This window comes from Amblyomma mixtum, chromosome 5, assembly GCF_055824585.1.
Source record: "Amblyomma mixtum isolate Tamu chromosome 5, ASM5582458v1, whole genome shotgun sequence".
In the NCBI taxonomy this organism is placed as follows: domain Eukaryota; kingdom Metazoa; phylum Arthropoda; class Arachnida; order Ixodida; family Ixodidae; genus Amblyomma; species Amblyomma mixtum.
Genome location: NC_143016.1, coordinates 69,586,191 through 69,608,789, shown reverse-complemented (window position 1 = coordinate 69,608,789; position 22,599 = coordinate 69,586,191). Strand labels below are relative to the sequence as shown.

General features: G+C 44.9%; 2 protein-coding genes across 2 annotated transcripts; one reads left to right on the top strand and one right to left on the bottom strand.

Annotated features, from left to right (window-relative positions):
- The first annotated feature begins 3 nt into the window (after window positions 1-3).
- On the top strand, window positions 4-6,796 carry pr (6-pyruvoyl tetrahydrobiopterin synthase purple). The gene is made up of 6 exons (XM_089544917.1): window positions 4-413; window positions 996-1,075; window positions 1,180-1,202; window positions 1,281-1,337; window positions 2,289-2,359; window positions 4,215-6,796. The coding sequence occupies exons 1-6, from the start codon at window positions 325-327 to the stop codon at window positions 4,336-4,338; spliced, it is 444 nt and encodes a 147-aa protein (XP_089401043.1). The 5' UTR covers window positions 4-324; the 3' UTR covers window positions 4,339-6,796.
- On the bottom strand, window positions 6,689-22,490 carry LOC149342559 (aldehyde dehydrogenase, mitochondrial-like). The gene is made up of 12 exons (XM_089544914.1): window positions 21,777-22,490; window positions 21,501-21,605; window positions 19,864-20,004; window positions 19,693-19,772; window positions 18,603-18,714; window positions 17,748-17,990; window positions 14,875-14,977; window positions 11,660-11,844; window positions 10,630-10,794; window positions 10,073-10,230; window positions 8,494-8,608; window positions 6,689-6,889 (listed from the first exon to the last, which is right to left on the bottom strand). Exons 1-12 carry the CDS (start codon window positions 21,894-21,896, stop codon window positions 6,857-6,859), a joined length of 1,560 nt encoding a protein of 519 aa, XP_089401040.1. The 5' UTR covers window positions 21,897-22,490; the 3' UTR covers window positions 6,689-6,856.
- Window positions 22,491-22,599: the final 109 nt, after the last annotated feature.

Sequence of the window (22,599 nt, the reverse complement as noted above, 5' to 3'; positions counted from 1 at the left end):
ATCTGTACAGCCAAACAACAGTTGCTGCATGTCTCTAAATGCGCTGGAAATGCGTTCCAATTTTTCAAAATGTTGCAATATATATTCATAGCAAGTTTTTGCAGTTTCGTTTTCGCAACCACATGTTGCGCCGGCCGCAAGCTTGCCGGCCGTCGCAGCCCATTCAAGTAGCCCATTCGCAGCCCAAGCTACTGCACCCAAGACAACCGCCTTGCCCAAGGCCCAAGGGCAAAGACCCAAGCTAATCAAGCCATCAAACGCCGTAGGCCACAGGACATCGCAGCATACAGCCGCAGCCGCAGCAGCCGCAGTTTCTAGTTTGCGATGGGGGACGGGCCCAGGAATGGGATCTCAACACCTGTTGCATCCGTCACGCGGATTGAATCCTTCAGCGCTTCTCACCGCTTGCACAGGTGACAGTGCATGAAACTAGCTGCTTAAATGCTAAAGATCGAGTAGGAAAGCATGTACTTTATCGTCTTCTTTTTGAAGACGTTGACTGAACTTTCACGGCAAGAGCGGAGGAATATTAAAGTTAACGCTCCCATGGATTTACTCTCGGTTTAGAACTGTGTGCGCGGTTATCATGTCAACAGCATGCAGTACGCGCTTCCTGTGACAGGAGGTATGCAGCCTTTGTCAGAAATATACAGTCTAAGGGGTTTGCAATTCTAAGCCATACGTGGCCCAAACTGTCAAGTGAGGACGTGTTTCTCTCACCTTCGACAAATTTAGAACGCTGATGACGTAGGAGGCAAGCCCTATGGGCTGTATATTTTTGTCAAAGACTGTATGTTGGTACCTGGTTGGAGTGAGTACTACATGCTGGAATGTAGTACGCACTCGTACATGAAAGCTTTGCTGTATGCCTTAATTATGTACACCTGATAAGTATTGCTTCCCAGTGTGAGCAGTACTATGCATACTAAACATGAAGTTTACAAACTAGCCGAATTTCAAAAGCCACTACAGTCTCGTTTTATGTCTGCTTGCAGTCTGCACCTCACAGATGCTGAAAATGCTGCCATCTTTGGGAAGTGCAACAATCCAAATGGTCACGGTCACAACTACAAATGTAGGTGCATTAACTCGTACACGAGTTCACAAATACATCGTGATTGCAGTGATGGGGCACATATTTCTTTAACATCATTAATCACTGACTGTTTATTGTTTCAGTGGAGGTCACAGTCACGGGCCCTGTGAGTGGTGTACACATTCCTCGATTTTGCAACTGATGTCAGGCTGGAAACAATCAAACATGCAACTTATTTTTACAGGTGGACAAAGCCACAGGAATGGTCATCAACATCACAGATCTGAAAAAGTACATACAGGTTAGTCACCTCACAGCTGTATCAATTTGTTCATGAAAGTGGAGTTTGAGGCAGCATATTGCGCATCGATTAATCCAACACGCACATTTGAGTATGCACTTGCAAAAATTGCAAATAAAAGCACAGAAGAGTATGTATGGAATGCATCTCATAGCATTGGGCAGCTGAGTAGAGTACATCATGGCAACGCCACATATTGTTATGGAATACGTGGGCACTTGCGAACAAAAGCACCAGGTAGCTCTCGACAGTCCGACATTTTTCAGGCCTCTAGATCTCATGCCAGCACTTCATCGTCATACTCGCGGTGCGGTCCAACTTCGTCGGTGTTACAATATCAGTGCCACAATGTAGCCATGACAGCATGTGCAAGGTCAAGTCTCAGTATCAGCACTGTGCTAACTGGTGGTATGGACTGCGGTGTTTTTATTTGTATTTTTTTTACTGCTCAATCTAACCTATGTCTATAGTCTACTTATCTATATTCCACAGGTCGGGCAATTTCTTTTTCAGTTCTTTTTCTTACCCATTAAACTCTGTCTATATTCTACCCTTACTGGAACACGAAGTGCCCTCACTCAAAGTTCCATACTTTTCTTCCTAAAATATAAAAACAGCAAGCAAGTCTTACCATTTATTATGGAACAAATGGCAAAAGTGCCAGCTGGTGAATTATGCTAGGCTTCTTAAGTGCGCACATAGCAAAGGAAAAGTAAAAAAAAAAAACTGATAGCCTATCACTAATGAAACATATGCAAAGGATATGAAACAGAAGTAGAGCTTAGTTGCACATATCTTCATGGGGTGCTGCGTAGCTCCTAATCGGTGCGTTCAATTTAGCAAGCACTAAAACATCTCTACACCAGTGTTTTAATATCCAGCATTTAAAGCTTACTTTGTGCCCGTAAGGCAGCATGCGCAATGCCCTAAAGTACAATGTGACCTTTACAGAGCGAAGTAATGGATGCCCTCGATCACAAAAACCTGGACAAAGATGTGCCACACTTTGAGACAGTTGTGAGGTAAGACAAGAGATTTTGACAAGTTTTCCCAATGTTTCTCAGAGATGAATACAAATTGAAAATGCTGTCAGTCAGTAAGTCCGGCTTGTTTCTGCTCCTGCATTTTTAAGTTTTAAGGGATGCTGAGGACTGATTGAAGTTGGCCTGTGTAAGCTAGAAAAGACAAAGCGAAATACAGATGCTGTTATCACTGGCCAATTTTGCAAGTGCAATGCATGTGTCAACGCCAATTTTTGTGCATAGATCCCAGGCTGTACTACACTGCCATTCACTTCGAAATGGCGGCAAACTATCCTTTTTGTTAATGATGTTACACGTTTGAATCGACTGAAGGGAAGGTTTCTAAATTCAGTTTTCTCAATGATAAATGCACCTTTTACTGCTAGACAAACATCAACGTAACCAGAAAGGGCGAAAGAATAAATTTTTATCGGAAATTATTATGGCTTGGCATTGTCTTCGGTGTCCCTTTAAGGCTGGGGTCCCATAGTTGTGCGGCCACTGGCCATTTTGTACAGTGTTTGTGCAATTGCTTTGGCCCACCTGCTTGTGATGTGAAAGCAAATTCTTGCTTATTGTAAACAGAAATGTATTTACTTCTCAGTGACATGCGATGTTAATACCAATTGCAGTTGGTACATATGAAGTGAGTAGAATACTAAGTGACTGACAAGGCGTTTCTGTTTGACTTGCCTGCTTGCGTGAAGTTTTTTTAGAAAATCTAGTGCTTCTGCAGCGTTTAGATGAAATTTTGCCCTCATTAAATGTCGAGCAATTTTGGGTTCCAGTAGTAGTTGTATAGAACCAGTGCTCTAAAAGAGAGCAAAAATAACAAAATATTATAGGCTCAATAGCTTCTGGTCTAATGGACAAAACGAAAGCATATTTGGCACAATTGTCGATTGTGCATATAAGTGTGCAAAATTTCTTGGAGCTGCACTTAGTAGTTCATTAGATTTTGTTGTGATAAGTTTACCCACACTTTCCATAGGTCATGTTATGGTGACGGTTAACTCAGAACAACGAAAACTAAAGAACTAAAGAGTGCAGCTCCAAAAAATTTTACATCCTTAACGAAATATGCACGCTCCACAAGTGTGCCAGATACCCTTGCATTTTGTCTATTAAGCCAAAAGCTGTTGAGCCTGTGCTACTTTTCTTATTTTTGGTCTTTTTTTTTTAGAGCATTGATTCTAAATAACTGTCCGCTGGAACCCAAAACTGCTCGACATTTACCGAGGGTAACATTTCATCTAAACGTTGCACAAGCAGCCCTCTTTTTGGTACGGTAGTTTTTTCGAAAAACACCACGCAACCAGGCATGTTTAACAGAAATGCCTTTTCGGTTGCTTCAAATTTTGCTCACATCATATATCACAGAAAAATACATTTCTGTTTACAATGAGCTAAAAATTGTTCTCCTAACATAAGCAGAAAGGGCATAGTGATCGCATGTACAGTGTCAATCACACTTAGAGGGAACACGGCTCCGCGTGGCGGAGCACATGCGGAGCACCATTGCGACAAAACCGGTAGAAAACCCGTGCAAAGGGACAGATTACATGAAGCCCCACGTCGAGGTCCCTCTTCTCGTGTGCCATTCTGCTTTGATTAATGAACGGGTCAGATGCAGTGGCACTCCGCAGGCACGTGGCCACGCGGAGCCGTGTTCCCTCCAAGTGTATTGACCCTGCACATACTCTAAAAGCAAAGTTAGTTCAGCATGCCTTGAGTGCATCATCAGTCAACAAACCAGCACACAACGATGAGCGCAAGTTCCTTACTTACTCAATGGAAAGGTAGCCACACTCCATTCCTGCAGTGCAGTGCAACTGCTGCATCGTTTTCTTTTCAGCACGACAGAGAATGTTGCTGTATTTGTATGGCAACAACTGTCCAAAGTCTTGCCCAGGGGTCTACAGCTTCGTGTGCGGTTGCATGAGACTGACAAGAATGTTGTTACGTACGAAGGTTTCTGAACCCACGGCTTGAAAGCTATCAGTACACTTGTATGCCAGCACCGTGCACTACTTGCTTGCATGCTGCATATCTGCTTTTACAGAAACGGTTTTATGCAAGATGCTGGAGCATTTATTACTTCTGAAGGCCACATGTATTAATGCAAGGAGTGTAATTTTGCGTTATAAATGGTACCTTCACTTTTATATACTTGCTGAAAAATGAAACCACATCAGCCACAAACCTGGCAAGCACAATGGTCACAGTTGTTTTTCTGAACACTAATCGTTTATTTTTCTAGAGGTAGGAATTAAGTCTAGCCCCATGTTATGCTTGAAAACTGGTAATTCTGCACCACTTTTATGTGCTATAGCATTTACAAAAGCTGCGTGCCAAAGAGGTGTACACTTGTTTCTGTATCATACCACTGCAAGCTGCAAGAGGAAATAAGCTGTGTATGAGTGAATAAAATGGCTGTTCTGAACATCTATTGCCTCGAGTGCTAGCCTATTGCATATTCCAAATGTTGGCCAGCCTGTCACTATTGTACTCGTTACTGTATGCAACCCGGCTATCCAGCAGCAGCACATCAATCCCCGGTATTTCATTTCACAGATAAGACTTCACAAGCAGACTAACAGCAAGTTGGAGATTACACATGTATGCCAAACCATGCCCATTTGAAAGTGTGCGCATGCATGCATGCATTTTGGCTAAAATAATGCAAGCTGAACATTTTCAAGCAGTGGCAGAAAAACATAACAGTGAATGAATTATAAAAAGTTATCTCGCGGACAAAAATACAAACTAAACATTCCTCATGCTGCTCCAACCTGTGATGGTACATGCGTGCTTAACACTGCTACGAGCCTGGCTGAGGATTTAATCTCTTGCCCCACAAGTCCGTTGGGGCATGCGAAACAAGTTCAAATTATTTTGCCTGAATGCAAGAGAGTGTGAATTTAGAAAGTTTAAAAGCTTCATTTCAGATGCACTCTAATAGCAGCTTGTATAGCAAGCAGACATGGTATAAATGGTCTTGCTGCATTGATATTACCATAAAGCCTCCTTGATGCAGTCTTCCTGCTTGAAAAAACAGTTTTGTGCCAATTTGAAACTAGTTTTAACATTACCTGTAGTCACTTGTGGTCCCTGCAGATCTATATAGTCGACAATGCTGCTTTCCCATACAAAGAAACAGTGCAATTAGAGCTGGAGCTTGCGTTCGCAGTTAAAGGCTGAATTGATAAAACAGTGTTCGCACATAAGAACAATGCTCAACATATCAGCAGCTCACACACTGTCACAAAAACTAATGATAGAACAGGAAAAATGCTGGCTCGTTGCACTGTCAGTGGAAAATAAAATTCGAAAACAAGAACGCAAAAATAGGTGCTGGAGAGGAAGTACGGCAGCGGTCGATTAACACTTCTACACAGTGATCTTCATGGCATCGAAGTACTATAACTCTAGTGTTCCCTGTAAAAAGTTGTCCTGTTATGTTTAATTTGGCGCTGACAGGACATATTGCAGCCTTCATATCAGCGGTAGATGACACATTAAAGGTGAATCACTAAAAGGATGTTTGCCAGCTGCACACAGAAGCTTGAAAATGCAGCAACTAGACGTAAGGGTAATGGCAATGGCACTACTCTTGCAGAATTCAGAAATAATACTATGCTTGCAGAGTGCCTATGGTGAGCAGAATGCCTCAAAAGTACCCATGTACCGAGAAGAAATAGCACCAATGCAAGTCCCTAAAAAGAGGAAAGCCTCAGCAGCAGTTTCGTGCAGAAGAGCATCAAAGTGATACCACAGCATAGAACAGGTGGAAAGTGAATTTGGTTACACCAGTTCATTCCCAATTGTTCTGGCCCTGGGTGCAACAAGTGCTACCACTTGCAATTTGAACAAAATTTTACTTAGGCATTGCCAGTGCTTGAAAGGATGCTCAGTTTCAAGGACGGGTGGTCCAGTGCGATATCTCCAAGGCCTGGGAATGTGATAGTAGTTTAAAAAAAAAATGCTGTGTTTATGCTGAACAGGCCTCTAAACGTGCCTGAAGAAAGCAAGCATAGGCACATGTATGTAGTAGTACAGTTTGCCAAATGGAAACTGCGTAGGCAAAAGCACAGCACATAGCTTAGGAGTAAGAATCTAGCAATGAAGTAAAAATGAGGGCATGAATCTTGCAGTGAAATTCTTTTCTACATAATTAAGTACAAGAAGACATACTAGTGCATACTGACACGAGGTGCTGAATTACGCAACACCATGTCACCATGGCTAGGCTATAAATGCAAATGTGAAATCAAATCTGAATGAGTTTACCAACTTACAACTAGAAAGTGAAACACTTCATGTCTTGGGTAATGTTCCAGATTGGTTGTTGATAATTTATTGAGCATTGCACGTATGACTACAAGAGGGATTCCTCCAACAGGAAAACAGGTGTATATGAATACTGATAAGAAGAATGGTATAAAAAATAACGTATAATATGGTGTATAATGTGGTGTAGAATGCCAGTTCAGCTTCTTAGCTGTTCTTCTGGCCCATCTTGATTATCACCTGCAGAAACAAAAGTAATATGCATTCATATTAATCTGTGCAAAGTACCTTCATACCAATTTCATGCTATACAGTAGACCCCTGTTGTATGAACCTGAAGGGACCAGAAAATTTGTTCGTCCTGTCAGAAGTTTGTCTTAACGGAAGTGCTCCCCAAAAAAAGATATGCGAGCATGCTAGGAGTGTCCAAATACTATGTGTTACATGAAAAAATGAATAAAATGACCTTTCAGTGAGAGGACAACTACAAATGGAACATGTTTAGTTTAGTTGATTGGGATTTAACGTCCCAAAGCGACTCAGGCTATGAGGGACGCCATAGTGAAGTGCTCCGGAAATTTTGACCACCTGGGGTTCTTTAACGTGCACTGACATCGCACAGTACACGGGCCTCTAGAATTTCGCCTCCATCGAAATTCGACTGCCACGCATGGGATCGAACCCGCCGTCTTTCTGGTTAGCAGCCAAGTGCCATAACCACTGAGCCACCGTGGCGGCTGCAAATGGAACATATGTGGTACTATGCATGAATTGAGGTGAACAGCGAGGACATGAAACAAAGTCACCTTATCTTACTTGAAAACGGCGCAAGTTTAGTTTTGTTTTCACTGTCACTTTTTGCTCTCTCTTCCGCAGCGACTGCTATTTGTGTTTTTCTACCCGATTTGATTTTTGAGGCTCCTTCGACAGTGTAGCTTTTATCAATTCTACAAGCAGGTGCACCATGTGACTTTCCGCACTGTGCAGAGCGCCGATATCTGGCCATCTCGATTCCCCGATAACACCTACTGCGGGGCGTCACGTCAGTTAAAAATTTGGCTCCCAACTGTATTTAAGCCCAAAGTCAATGAGCAGGTTTACTCCGCACCTAAGCGCTTTTCACTTTTAGTTCACTAATGGCAACATGTGACATGTGACGTGCGCACAGACAGGAGCAAAGGTACCTTGCCTATTCCACATCAGCAAGAAAGCTTCCCTGCGAGGAAGCACGCCCCCCAAAACAGCTACTCCGCACAAAGGCGCGAAGTTGCGCGGAAGCTATCTTTTCGGGGTGCAACTTCTTGCGTGGGAGCATTTTGTGCATTTTCCCATTGTCGACAGTGCCGTGCAGATGCCCCATGAGTATCAATGTGAGGGGTTGGTGGGGTTCGAGGTCGCTGCGAAAGTGTCCATGGGGAACCGACCAAATGGTAGCACATTCTTCATCTTAAAACCGTGTTCATCTTAACGGGAGCCCAAACAGGAGCCTATCAGTATAACCATAATGATGGTAGTAGCTTTACGCGTGCACTGCAGGAGAAAATGGGATTTAAATGCTCCTACGGATGGAGTAAACAGGCCAGAGGTATACTACACCCATAAAGTATAACTAGAATGCTGATGTGTTTATTGAATGAAACATCCCAACTCTGAACAGTGAAATAAGGTTGTGCATAAAAGAAGCCAAGGTAAAAAGGTTGTATGTTGTATTGCCAAATGTTTTACTTTCAAAGACATAAAACACTTGTACAAGCACACAGCACTTGCCGAGTCACAAATGTGACGCACAAGAATGGTGCGTACAAAATCAGCAGAAGAGTCAGGTACAGATGCGATCAGCTTACCGATTTCACTTCAGTGTACGCTTCCAAACCATACTCTCCAAGTTCACGACCGATGCCAGACATCTTGAAGCCTCCAAAGGGAACTTGTGCAGTCAGTACATCATAGCAGTTTACCCTGGGGAAAAAAAAAAAAAGATACTTGCTCAAGAAACAACACTGAGCACAAACAAATTTCATGTGGCATTTAAGGACCATAGGCACCAAATTTTAGTGGCATGTTTTCCTTCAAATGATGCATTACACATTAGAATACATCGTGCACCATGCGGTATTCGCCTATGACTGCTAAATAATTTATAATTGACTTTCTCCTTGATGCTGTTTCAGTTTCATCAACCAACCAAACGATGGATGTGACATGTTGGGAGTGTTTACGAAAAAAACTGCAATATATTCGCTGATATGCAGTTTTAATTCACAACACTTGGGCCAGCCTGCTTCAAGAACTATGTACCAGCGTTATATTGCAGTGTTTTGTTCCTCATGTGATCTAGATGTTCCCAATGCGTCGTGGCCATCGTTTGGTTGATGAAACCAAAACAGCATGAAGAGGAAATTTAATTAAATTATTTAGCAATTGTAGGTGAATACCACGTGGTGAACCATGTATTCTGATGTGTAATGCAACATCTGGATGAAGAAGACACTCAACTTAAATTAGGTGCCTTTGGTCTTTTAAAGGGACCCTTTACCATCATTCCCTTGTCGATCACAAGTGCCTTAGAGATATCAGAGTAGCTAATGAGCAATGGTGTCCCAATGCAATTTTCTTTAACCATGCACCAGGGGCAGAAAAACTCAAATATACCATATTTAGCCTTTTTATCTGCCCTTTCTCTCAACTGAACTTCCCTCCTCCATTTTCCCTCAACCTGTGCCTCTGGGTGCCTAAGCCGGTGCAGCCCAGCTACCACCATTTGTGACATACGAGTTAGTGTGGAAACACGCCTAACAATAAACGTAAGGGACCCTTCTCTCATTACTGGCATCGCAGTGAGAAATGCTACCATTAGCCATTTTACAAATCACTCTCTAACACCCTACACAACAAAAAAAAAAAATGCAGCACTGACAACTATGGGATGAATGCTGAACAAATTTACTTGGATTCAATTGGATTCATATTTTCCCTAGCATGTATTACTCCCTTCGCCAAAACAAACCGAGCAAAGGGGTTTGCTTCTTGGCTGTACTGTGGAGCCCTCCCTTCCAGCACTCATACGGACCTAAAGGTTGTTGAAAGGAGGGGACAAGGGTTCTTATGACCCTACACAGATCTTAGAGCTCAAGGGCTGCCACAAGTGCCCCACTACACAGATAAGAAACAAACCCCATTGATCGGCTACTTTTGGCAGAGATTGTACATGTCCAGGCATAGCCCATCGCATTTTCCACAAACACATTCATCTGCGATAGTTTGGCACATGTTATAGTTGCGTGGTGCACAAGGTATCGGCACAAGTGCACAACATGAAGCTCAGCAGAAGGCATGGTGAAACTGCTATACCAGTCATGCTGTTCACAGACTGCCTAATTGAAACAGTAGAGATAGATGTGAGTCGCTCTCTGCGATACCTACCACACAGTGCCAGCTTTGATCCCCGAAGAGAAGTGCAGCGCTTTCTCAATGTCTCGTGTGAACAGGCTTGCAGCCAGACCATATTCTGTGCGGTTTGCACGTTCAATCAATTCGTCTACGTTGTCAAAACGAAGGATCTGCATCACCGGGCCAAAAATCTGCAAGAAAAGAAAAAAAAGTTGAGTTTAAATGGTACAGTAAGTTTTCGTTACTAACTTCCTCTGTTTCACCCACTACCCAAAGTATACACAAAAGAGCTAAATAGCAGCTGAATCAATAACCTTTCCCTGCACAAAAAAATATAGAACAATGACAACTTGAATGGCCACATTTTCGTGCATTTAAACTTAACGGTGCCACCACTGCCCAGCATCTATTTTTTTTTTTTTACATAGCTCCTAACTTCACACCCTACACAATGACAGAGATTGCAGCGATCACAACCATGCATTTTACAGACAAGATGAGTGAAGAAGAGCTGCATGCTTCTCATATGATCTTCCAATATTTCATGTAAGCTCTAAAATACTACCACACCACAAAATCACATGCCACACCTCTTCCCTGGCGATGCGCATGCCATCTTTAACTTCCGAGAAAACTGTTGGCTGAACAAAGTAGCCCTGTGATCCATGCCTGGCTCCACCGCATAGCAGCCGGGCTCCCTCCGTTTTGCCACTGTCAATCAGGTTCAGTATCTTGCCCAGCTGTTCCTGGTCAACCTGCATGTGCGTGCAGAACCAGAACACACCAACTTTTATTACACATGGAAAAGGAAATATAAGCAAAAATTAATGCTTCCGAGGTGTGCCCGTACATATATACTTTGAATAAGGACACAGCACGTCTATGTCCTCTGTTCATATGAGCCTGCAACCCCGCACAGTCCATGTCACCCTTGTGTAGAGCACTCGGGCAGTGCACTTTCTCGCATAAAAGCAGTCACCTTGTCGCAGCTTATAAAATTTAGAGGCAACGCCTGTGCGCAAGTAGAGGCCAATAGACTTGCAAGCAAGGTGACCATGGGCGCTTAGCTTGGAAACCATGGATTGCTTTCTAATTTTAGTTTTTATTGTGTGCGGCACACTGCTCCAGCACTACACAAGGTGACGCATACAGCATAATGTGCAGCTTACTTTCTAGAGGAATAAAATAATGGGCCATGCACTATGACACTACCACAAACATATTTTTCTTAATGATCTAGAACGATTAAGACAGTTCTGCTCTCGAACGATTAAGAAAGTTCTGCTCTCAAGTTTTTCATTAATACTGTATTTACTCATGTGTAATGCAAGGTTTTTTTTTTACTGAGATTGAAGTTAAAAGTCGCCCCTCACATTATAATTGAGTACAGAGACAAAGGCACACTATACCATATTTACTTGCATGCTGATTAATGCATCATATAGATCAGCCTTCACCTTCGGAAAATGTGAAAAAAAAAACGAAGTGCTTTGAACCACATTCAACTAAGGCAACCGGTATGGTGAATGACATATTGAGCAGCGGCATAGCAGTAGTGAACTCTTCACCGGAGACTGCGAGCAGCAAAAAAGCAAAGCTGAGCAGCAAAGCTTGGCACACCTGAGGTCCCTGTGTGGTGTTGACATCAAAGGGATCACCAAGGACTCTCTGCTTGGCTAGTTCCACACTGCGAGCCACAAAGTCGTCGTAGATCGCCCCCTCCACAAAGATGCGCGAGCCAGCACAGCAGCACTGGCCTTGGTTGAAGAACAACCCAAAATGCGATGTCTCTATGGCCTCGTCCACTGCAGTATCAACAAGCACAGATGGCATTGGTCCAATGTTTGCAGGAGTCCCCCGAAATTGGAGTAGGTTTGTAATAAGCAAGGCGACAAGAGAGGCTAGTTGGTATTGCACTGCTCTGTTGCTTGAATGAGCTGAGTCATGACAAGGACGAAACGAGACAAAGACTGGACGTGGTGCAACTATCAACCAGCTATGCGCAATGGCGGCTCTCGTTTCCCTTGATATGCCCATGTTTTCCGAATAAAATTCCAGTTGAAAGTTGCGCCACATCCGGTCGTCTTGTGTTGTCCTCGTCACCACTCATCGCATTCAAGTAACAGAGCTTTGTAGTAAGGGAGTACCGCATTTTCGAGATTCTAAGCACCTACCCCATGTTTTCATTAAAGGGGTAGAGACATCAAATTCCAAGGTTGCACAAAAGACTGCCATACGTTTCCTTTGTATGTGAGGACCATAAGAGCGAAGTATTAAATTTAAGGGAGGTCTAGAACATATTTTAATTTCATTTTAAAGTTTGTGAAGATGCTCACTCTTGAAGTCTGAGCCATCGCTAGTGCATCAATGTGACGTAGGAACAGAGAAGAAAACACAAGCAAGTATTTCCTACGTCATTGCACAGTTTTCTGACGTACGGGACCAAGTTTTGCGGTTTCGCGGCCTAGAAACCTTGGTTACGAGTGCTCACGAGTCTTTTTTTTTTTCTGCGCGCTCGCGAGTGCGATGGTGCTTTACGCCCGGCGTTGCCGCAGGCGATGTCGTTGCCGAAAGATCCACTTTTGCAGAGGCATATTGCCCGTGCTCTAATGTAGGAAGCATTCTCAAGTATCATGGATGTTATGTATTTTCTTGTGCGAACGTGAAGTACGCCGAGCATGCCGGCCGGCCGGCCAGCCTGGATCCCGTCTGCCGGCGTCATAAAAAGGAGCTAAAGTGTGTTCTTGACGTAAATAATAAACCCTGGGATAAGAAATGTGAAAAATGTGTCATTTTTGAGGATCGCTGACGAATACTGAGCTGCTGGCAAAGGTAACGACTGTGATACGAGCAAACTTTTTGCCACAACCACCTCGCAGCTGCCGCTGGCCCAACATTGCGGTCCGGCTCGCCTGGCGCCCGCTCGCTTCGCTGCTGAAGACGTCGTGGAGTTTTACCATACTATTATTTTATTGTGAGATGATGCTGTTGACAGTAAAGCGATGTGTAGAGTAGGCCTTTTATTATAGCGCAGGCGACTTCCGAAGCGCCGGCCGCTGCGACTTCGATGCGGAAGAGGTTGTCGTGGCCTAGCGACGACCACGGCAACCAGGCAGCAGAAGAGCTCGTCGCCCGGAGCGCCCGCGAGCGATGCCGTTGCCGAAAGCTCGAAACATAAGCAGGCATGCTTTGTCGCTGCTCGAGCAGTCTTTCTGAGGGACTGCTGTATGGTGGCGAAGTGCGACACCGGTTGCGGGCGGAGCTTGGGTAGAGCGGCGCAGCGATGCTCACCGCTCCGTGTCCCTGCTTGCAGTGGGGCGGCAGTTCGCAAGCGACGATCAGTGCGGCGCGTCGGCCAAGTGGCCATATGGCTTGATGAATGTTGCTGCGCGTGCATTATTTGTCTAAATAATGATTGCACTTCGCGCTCTGAGCTCGCTACTTGTTTTTGGTCGGCGAATGTTTTCGCTCGGCCACCGATATCCCCAAGGCATGTCGGCCAATGGGTCTCGTTTTGGTCGGCGGCGTTGTCACACTAGGACGACGCTTGGTCGTTGGGGCGTCGTCGTCGTCGTCGGTGCAGTGTGACTGGCTAGTCGGGGAACGACCAGTTTGTCCGACGCGACCGTCGGCGTCGCTGTCGCGTCGACCTCGGGGTCCCGTCGGCCTAGTGTGAACGCGCCTGAACTGCGCACTGGTCCCAGGCTGCCCTAGTCGTCACTAGGCCTAGGTGGTCTCGCTTCCGCAGTTGACGGCGCTTTGGAAGTCGACTGTGCTATAATAAAAGGCCTACTATTCACATCGCTTTAGTGCAAACTCGTCCCATAATAGAAGATAAGTTCGATTTCCACGACGCCTTCATCAACGGAGCTAGCAGACGAGCAGCGCGCACGAAGAAGCAGCGTCGAACTGTCGGGATGGGACAACGTCGGCGTGAGGTCGGCGCTGTTGTCGGCAGAGTGTGACACACGGGTCGGCCGACGGCTGCTATCTCGGCGACGCGACGGCGATGCGCTCGTCAGGCGACGACCGGTGCTCGGTCGGCGTCTGCGCAGTGTGACAGACGCGCCGACGGCACGAAAATCGCTGCCGCCGACCATCGCCAGACTGAAATCGCCCGATCCTCGGCGTAGTGTGAACGCGCCTTTACCATCTGATGTTGCCTACACGCTCGGCGTTCACTGGCACAATCTGAGCTGCGTCGGGCCTGACGCCTGCCTCCTCTTCGGAATCGCTGGCCAGCGGATCAAAACGAAGTGGTTGTCGGGGTTCGAACCGCGGCGTCTTCCTCATCTGCGTCATCCCGCGATTCCTTATAATCGGTGTCTTCGCCGAAATAAAACTCTTCTTTCCGACTCGGCGCTGTACGACTTGCCCTCCGCCCGGCTCTCCGTGTTTACGGGCACCACGTGCGTGTCAAGCAGACGACATGCCTACACGACGTCACGGCTTTCCGGACCCACGTGACAACGCATTGTCTGGTTTTTGACGTCATGAAAGAGCCTGGCAAAACCTGGCAACTACGAACCGAAACCGAAACTGCTGGGTACAAATAATACGATTATTAATTATGTAATGCGAGTTCATGCTTCTAAGATGGTGTTCCATGCTCACTGAATCGCTACGCATTATTTACAACCCAGAGATACAACACAAAAATTTGGTGTCTCTACCCCTTTAAAAGATTTGCACTCTTTTTTTTTTTTTTTCCATAGCTCGCTGTGTTGTCCTTAACTTAAGCTGAACCATTTTCGTTAGCCTCGATAATGCTAGCTCACAAGTTACTTCTATAGCAAGAATACTAGCCAATAGGTCAGACACCACAGATAACTCACAGTCAGCATCCTTGAAGACAATGTTGGGGCTCTTGCCACCCAATTCCAATGTGACCTTCTTGAGGTTCGACTTTGCAGCAGTCTCCATCACTAACTTGCCGACCTGCAGAAAAAAACAAAACAAAGATGGCATCTTGATGCACAGCGTGATTCACATGACAAGGACGAGGATAAGAAAATAACCAATGCTTTCTCTGAACACAAGTCAATGCATGTTTGATCTGTTTTGTGCAAGATCTCAGCAGTACATGGTAATCACACAGTAAAGCAAGCTATTAAATTTCTCAATAAAACATGTCCTGGCATTTTGTGGAAAGCACAGCGTCTGCATTTCTTGAAATTTCGCCCCTTTGGATTTCACTACCTCACACCTCTTCTCACCTACATAAGTGTTTTCTATCGGCTGTCAGAAGCTGCTTGTGGCCTTACAGCAGCCATCAGAACACAATACTTTTGAATTGCTGGTAGGCCCGCTGTATGTGAGATGCCAGCTAGCAAGTCGTTCACCTTCAAATAATGCAAACAAACTGCAGGCAATAATAACCATCAAGGGCTTTTGACACTAAGCCCTCCAGTATGGCAGGGAAACTTAATTTAAGAATGATGCAATTACGTGCTTTATAGTGCAGGGGTGTGCAAATATTCGAAACTGTAAACAGTTTGCGGATCGTATTTACTATTCAATTCGATCCGCATCGCAATTTCACTATTAGAGCTATTTAAACCTCCTAAACGTTCAGAAATTGCAAAATTTCTTTTTTATCTAAACTAACCATGGCGAAACATCGCGACATTTCCAAATGGCAGTATCTTGCAGTAGTCACTTGAGTTAATGTGCTCATTCTTTAAAGGAATCGAATGCTAGCTTGTGGTAGTATTGCTAGGCTTTGCACAGAATCAATGTGCTGATGGCAATTGAGAGCACGGCATATCACCGCATTTTTCACGATGCAGTTGACAACTGCCTGCGAACTTGACTGACAGCGATCCTCTCGGTTTTGACCACTATGAACAAGGTGCAGCACGCACGGAGGCAGCCTGGCTTGTGGAGGATAGTAAAAGGGGCGAAACTGTGGCCTGTGCGCTCTGCTGCAGTATTTCCGCAATGACCGCTTTGATCGTTCTCAATTTTTTGTTACCATCCAGCAGCTGCGTATTTCAGACCACACGGGACAAGGAAAAATCGTACCACAGACACACTAGGCTCAAAGCCAGCCAGCACAACTTCACCACATACAATTGTACAGGGTGAGCTGTGTGCTGGGGCACGTAACAGTGTGTTTTAGTCTCCGCACCTTTGGTTCGTGACAACGTTTACATGGGCTCATCACGGAGCTTGCGGTCCAGTAAAACCGATACGCGAGGGATAAGCGGGCTATGTGCCGTTATAGTGTCATCGTGTTTCATTTAGGGTGGCATTCTGCAACTGGCACTTTGTATTCAGGCGTGAAGAGGGAACGTGGAAGGGATGATCCCGCTCGTGTTGCAACTCAAATTGCTGCTTTTTGTGTCAGTTTTACAAGCAGCCTCGTTGCATTTTGCCAGCACTGCCTCTTGCCTTTCTGATAATAAATACAACACTCCTCCAGTAAGGAGGTATCTGGCCACCTTACAGTGTCTCATGACAGCATGTTCTATTCTGCGGCCAGTCAGTGATTCTCTTTCTTAGGTCACGGATGATGACAGCGTGCTACTTTTTCACCGTTCAAAGCCATGGACCATGTGGTGGCAGCCAAGGAAACTAGATGCGCTTGTCTTGAACTCCTGGTTATGAGTTGTGGCAAGCAAAATCTGATTTTAAGCACCAATTTTTAGTGCTCGAAGCACACTACATTATGGTGTATGAGGGTTTAACGTCCCAAAGTGACTCAGGCTATGAGGGATGCCGTAGTGAAGGGCTCGGAAATTTCAACGACCTGGGGTTCTTTAACGTGCACTGACACTGCACAGTACATGGGCCTCTAGAATTTCGCCTCCATCGAAATTCGACCACCACGGCCAGGATCGAACCCACGTCTTTTGTGTCAGGAGCTGAGCGCCATAACCACTGAGCCACCGTGGCGGCTGAACTACATTAGTGAGCATATCCAGCCTTCAGTGACTATGCCACAAAAAAGTTGAGCACACAGCAACTAAAGCTAGCTAAAGGTGCACACACACCAGTTAAATCTGAACTGACTGTTGCAGTAGAAAATGGCACTGCATATCTAGCTGTGCACTACCTTTTAGGGAAAGCTGAATTGCAATGATAGCGGCGATGTTAAGAGTTCGGCAGTACTGCAGGGTCAGCCTCACAGTAATTAGGTCAGTCATTGTCCTGCCTGTGCCATATAGTCAAAAAAGAACTGGCCTACTGCTGCTAAGGTGCCTGCACATTTTTTGAGGCATTTTTTTTTTTTAAACCAAAATGTTCACTAACATCAGTTGTGTGAAAATAGGAATGCAAAGGTCAAAAGAATTTCAGCAGCCTAACAACAAACAGTATTCTGAGTAGCGTTTCATTTTGATCACAGTATGCATGGGGGAAGAATTGCAGATTTCAAAGGGGAAATTTTATGAAACCATTACAAGATTTGCCTTGAAATCTAAAACCTTCCAATATATGTACACATCAGAATTGTGCTAAAATGTCACAAGTGGAAGAAGCAATCTGCCAGTGTGCATTAGAAACCTCATGAATTGGACAATGTAGCCACAGGACAACACCTTATGGCTTTCACAGCTAAGAGTACAGCATTGATATTGAGAAACAGTGGCACTATCTTTTACAGATTGCTACACCATCCACTGCGAACATTTCGCGCTTGCAGGTGCTGTTTTGCTATAAAACACTCACTTTTTGTGTCTTGCAAAGGGCTGAGAATAGGCCTCACCTCTGTGGAGCCTGTGAAAGCAATCTTGTCAACGTCCTTGTGAGCTGCGATGGCAGCTCCTGCCGTGGGACCCATGCCAGGCACAATATTGACCACACCAGCCGGGAAGCCGGCCTCAGCCACCAGAGAAGCCACATGCAGAGCCGACAGCGGAGTCTGTTCAGCTGGCTTCATCACCACTGTGTTGCCCATGGCAAGAGCAGGGCCTAGCTTCCAGGCCTGCATCAATGCTGGGAAGTTCCACTGCAAGGCAGAACAACACAAAAGCACATCAAGCGCTGAACGGACAAAATGGCAACAATGCACATTTGAAAGAAAGGCTAGGTGGCGAAAGCTGCCGCCCGATACAAAGGGTAAAGCCATTATCATCCATCCATCCAGGCAACAGTAGTTTCTAAAGCATGATTCCATCCTACAGTTTGTAAGTTGCTAGGTTGCCCAATCAGTATGCTGCATAGCAAAAAAGCTCAAAAGTTCTATGGGAGGTCTCACACACATCTCGCACATTAATGCATACTTTTGCAAACCTTACAATCATTGATTTTAGATTTCTGTTAACTGCACACTGTACCAGCTTTACAACAAAGCTTGTCTATCAGTCGCACAGCAAGGCAGAGGCAAAAACGCACGGTTTCCAGTTGCATTTATAGCAGCAGCTGTTCCTTGCCCAAACAGACGGATCATCATCGGCATTGAACCCGAACAATACCAACCCCAATTTAAGTTGCACCTAGCGCACCTTACGCCGCATTCTGTATTGCAACAGGATGTGCGACAAGTGCCAGAATAGGTTTAATGAATGCAGCTCTCGTGCAGCCCTACTGCTGCTTCCCCCGAGACAATGCACAGACTCACAGGAATAACCTGTCCACACACTCCGACGGGCTCGTGGCGTGTGTAAGCGAAAAAGCTGCCATCGAGAGGGATAGTTTTTCCGTGGTTCTTGTCAGCATAGCCAGCATAGTACCTGCAGGACAAAGAAGACATCTTTTGAGTTCAGCACTACTTCTTTCCAGAAATTTCTAAAGCTATTGAGTTCATGAGAGGATGGTTTGGTTGGTTTGTGGGGTTTAACATCCCAAAGAGACTCTGGTTATGAGGGATGCCGTAGTGGAGCGCTGCAGATAATTTTGACCACCTGGGGTTCTTTAACGTACACTGACAGATAGGAGCAAAGTAAATGTGATTATGTCTACGATAGATTCCATACTGGCACATTTTGTAGCAGCACACGGAGGAGACAGCATTTATCATACAGCGGACATTTTGAGAAAAGAAAATTCAAAACTAATAGGCAGAGACACTTGGCAGCGATAATTGAACAAGTGGCAGTATGCACCATGACAGGTGTTTTTGCTGGCACGTCTTCCGCAATTTAAAAAATATGCCGATAGTTGTTCCAGTATTTCCAGTCAGTATTTTGGGAAGAAATTGCTGTTAAGGTGAGCGGTGCCCGTTTGTGATGTCACTTACGTCAGTGGCAAGAGTTAGGTCTCTGAACAGGGCAGTGTAGAGTGGGTGTGACAAGAGGGTTGCATGTATGTGTGTGTGGAGATGAGAAGGCATTGTCAAGCTGTAAAGATAAGTGTAGCTGGAAAAATCAGTTTGGCAGGTTACTCTGCAGTGCAAGAGGGCAATTGTCAAGTGCACAGATAAGTCTATCAGATAACATCTCTGACATGCAATTCTTACAAGCTCAGTTCCGGCTGGATTAGTCTGTAGCAAGTGAGCCATTCTATACAAGTGTATAGAATGGTTTCAGAAAGGAGCTGTGGAGTGTCATTCAAGACTGCTTTTGAGATTTCTCTGGTGCCCAATTCGCAGCAGAAATGTCTCCTTATCTATGATAATGAGAGAAGCACATATGAGGCTACATGAAAGCATCATGCAATAAAACAAGTTGAAATGGAAGTAAAAAGCTAGTGCTGCACTAGGGCACAGTTACCTGAGGCATTTGATGACAAGCGGCAGGTCAATGTTGTAAGCGTCTGCAAAGGGCTTTCCATTGTCCAGTGTTTCCAAGCTCTGCTCCAAAGATGTGGTACAGCATTTGGAACAATTTGGAACACAGTGCCCACTTTCTAAAAAAATGCCTAATACGAAAACCCAAACTCACAGCAATGAGACAACGGTCTCGTTCAATGAGATCGGCAAGGCGGTTAAGCAGGACGCCACGGTCTGAAGCGTCCATTGTGCGCCATTCAGATCCCAATTCAAATGCCTTTTTGGCTGCTTGCACAGCTTTGTCGACATCAGCCTGTGAGAGAAACCATTCGTGATTCAAGCATTCATTCACTGATTAGCTATGCTCTCGTTTAGAAGCCAACAATGCACTTCTAACCAACTGGCCCAACAAGGCATGCTTCTTCAATTTACGTAAGTATGGATATGTACTATAAATGGAAACACTAGAAGTTAACTTTATACATTCCAGCAGTGGTGAGTCCTGAAACCAAACAAAAATCGACAAAAATATAGCTTATCAGATGTGTAGCACTTGATTACACCATATCTCATCGCTTATCTTGTGTATTACATGCCTGCATTGCCTCTGAAAGATTAACAACAGCAGTAGGAGGAATAGAGAGGCAGAGTGGTGAGGTGGTTGCAAGAACACAAAAGTTTAAGCTCTCAAGGGGCAGTAAAATGATTTCGTCTGAATTGATATTAACAATATTGCCTGGTACAACATTCCAAACTCAGACTATACGAATTAACAAAAAAAATGAAGGTCTGTTTCAAAAAGACAATTTCAAGACATTAAGAAAACACCGCATCTAAGCAATTTATGGCGATGCCTTTTTGTCTCAATTTATGCCTTTTTCTGAACGACAAATATTGAAGAATCTTATCTGGAGATTTGTTTCACGATCTGTTATCCTTCCCAATTGTAAATCATATTTAACTTCTTTCATGCTAAGTTTTATGACGCAATGACTGAATACAAAGCAAACTGCTCTGTGGTCTGTTTTCTCTGGAACAAGCTTGAGTACACATTGAATGTACTACCAATTTCACAAGTTTCCAGGCCACAGGGTTTCTTTCTTGCTATGCAAAAAAGAGGTCTGGAAGCAGCCTTGGCATCACAAAGCTCAGAGGAATGAAGGAGAAGGCGCCCTTCACTGTCCAAAGATTTGGAGTGCTGGAAATCCCATACAAGATGCACTGAAAGGCCCAGAAGCAAACTTGGCGGTCTGCTACTTTTGAAATGGATGGCTGATTGCCTCTGTGCTATACAAGACACTGATAAGAAAGCAGGCAAAGATATTATTGGCAGATGTAGAGAGGTGTTCATTACGACAGTAATCATAAGCTATCATTTACACATCCCATCACTTCAGTGCCCTTTTTAATAATAATAGCGCACCTCCAGCAGCTCTTTCGGTACTTTCTCTTTATCTGTAGAACTTTCAAAATGTACCAGGAATACAATGTGTGATCTGACTGCCTCACTCAAAAGCGTTTCTGGCGTTCAGTGGTTTGAAAATGAATTCATGGTAAAATGAAAAACCGATACTGCGCCTGCTGCTTCACTATGTTTTTTAAATTTTTTTGCAGGCCAACTGAAAGATCAAGGCACTTAGCCATTTGAGGTCTTCATAACCAGACCGCTTTTTTTTTTTTTTCGAACGTACACAACGGAATGATGAACACACAAATGTCCAGACCGCAGCTTTCCTTCTCACTGCAAATTTTGCAACACACCGAGACAGAATACGATAAAAGCACAGGGCCATGTTGTAACGTTCTTACCTTATCACCTTCCTGCACTTCCGCAATTATTTCTCCTGTGGTTGGATTAACAGTAGGGAACGTCTTGCCCGAGACAGAGTTGTGCCATTCATTGTTAATAAATATCTGCAGAAAGAACAAAATGTAACACGGTGAACAGTTAACACGAGCATATCCAAAACACGAAAACTGTACTACTTGGAATAAGGAACCACCGCGAAAGTTCGTTTTACACGGAAGTTCGCTTTATCTCGTGGTGCACTAGCGGTAACGCGTAATACGGCTCCAATTTCTTACCTTAGTGTAAGCGACGTCCGGGTTTCGAACTGGTTCAACAGCAACGGCGGCGGTGGATTGATGGAGCACGCCGCAACGTCTAACCAGCGATAAACTACGCGCTGCTGCTCGGAGCATCATGACTGTCAACGCCCCGCGTCTGTCCTCCGAACCGCACGGATGCCGAGTCAACAGCTGCCAGCGAACGGGAGCGCTCTTTGAAGTGCAATTTACACCGTCAACTGACAGCGAAACGAGCACTCAGCACAGCCGCTCACCCGGCGAAGCAGCTGTAATCGCGGCAGCACCGTTGCAGTTGATGCAGTCGACACCTGTCGGCGCGTATCCGGCCAATCCGGCTACCGGACGAATTTCGAAGTTCTGTTGCATGTAATTCGAGACACACGCCGCGCTACAAGCCTGCCGGCGTCAACAGCTCAACGTTTGCTCGTTTCGAGTGCTAAAGATAGAAGCGAGCGCAGACAGATAAGCCTGCGTAGTTCCGCTCCTAGCGGTCGCCGTCGGCCTGCTCATTGCAAATATTTACGTGAAGGAAGGAGAGCGCGGATCGTTCTGCTTAGCTCTTAGCGGTTTTGTGCAGAATGCGAACTGCTTATACACCGCACAACAAGTTCGAAGGCCAAAGCTCACGCTTGTATTACAAATTATGCAGGCACAAGTTCCCGCATGCAATTTCCACAGTTCGTCACGCGCCGTTTCCCTCAAGGCCCATGCGTTGCAAAATGCTGAACTATGCCACGAATCTGGCAATTTATTAAGCGCTCAAATTTAAGAAATAGTGCAGTTAAAGTGCTGCTTGCTTTTTACCTTCGGCATTTAATAC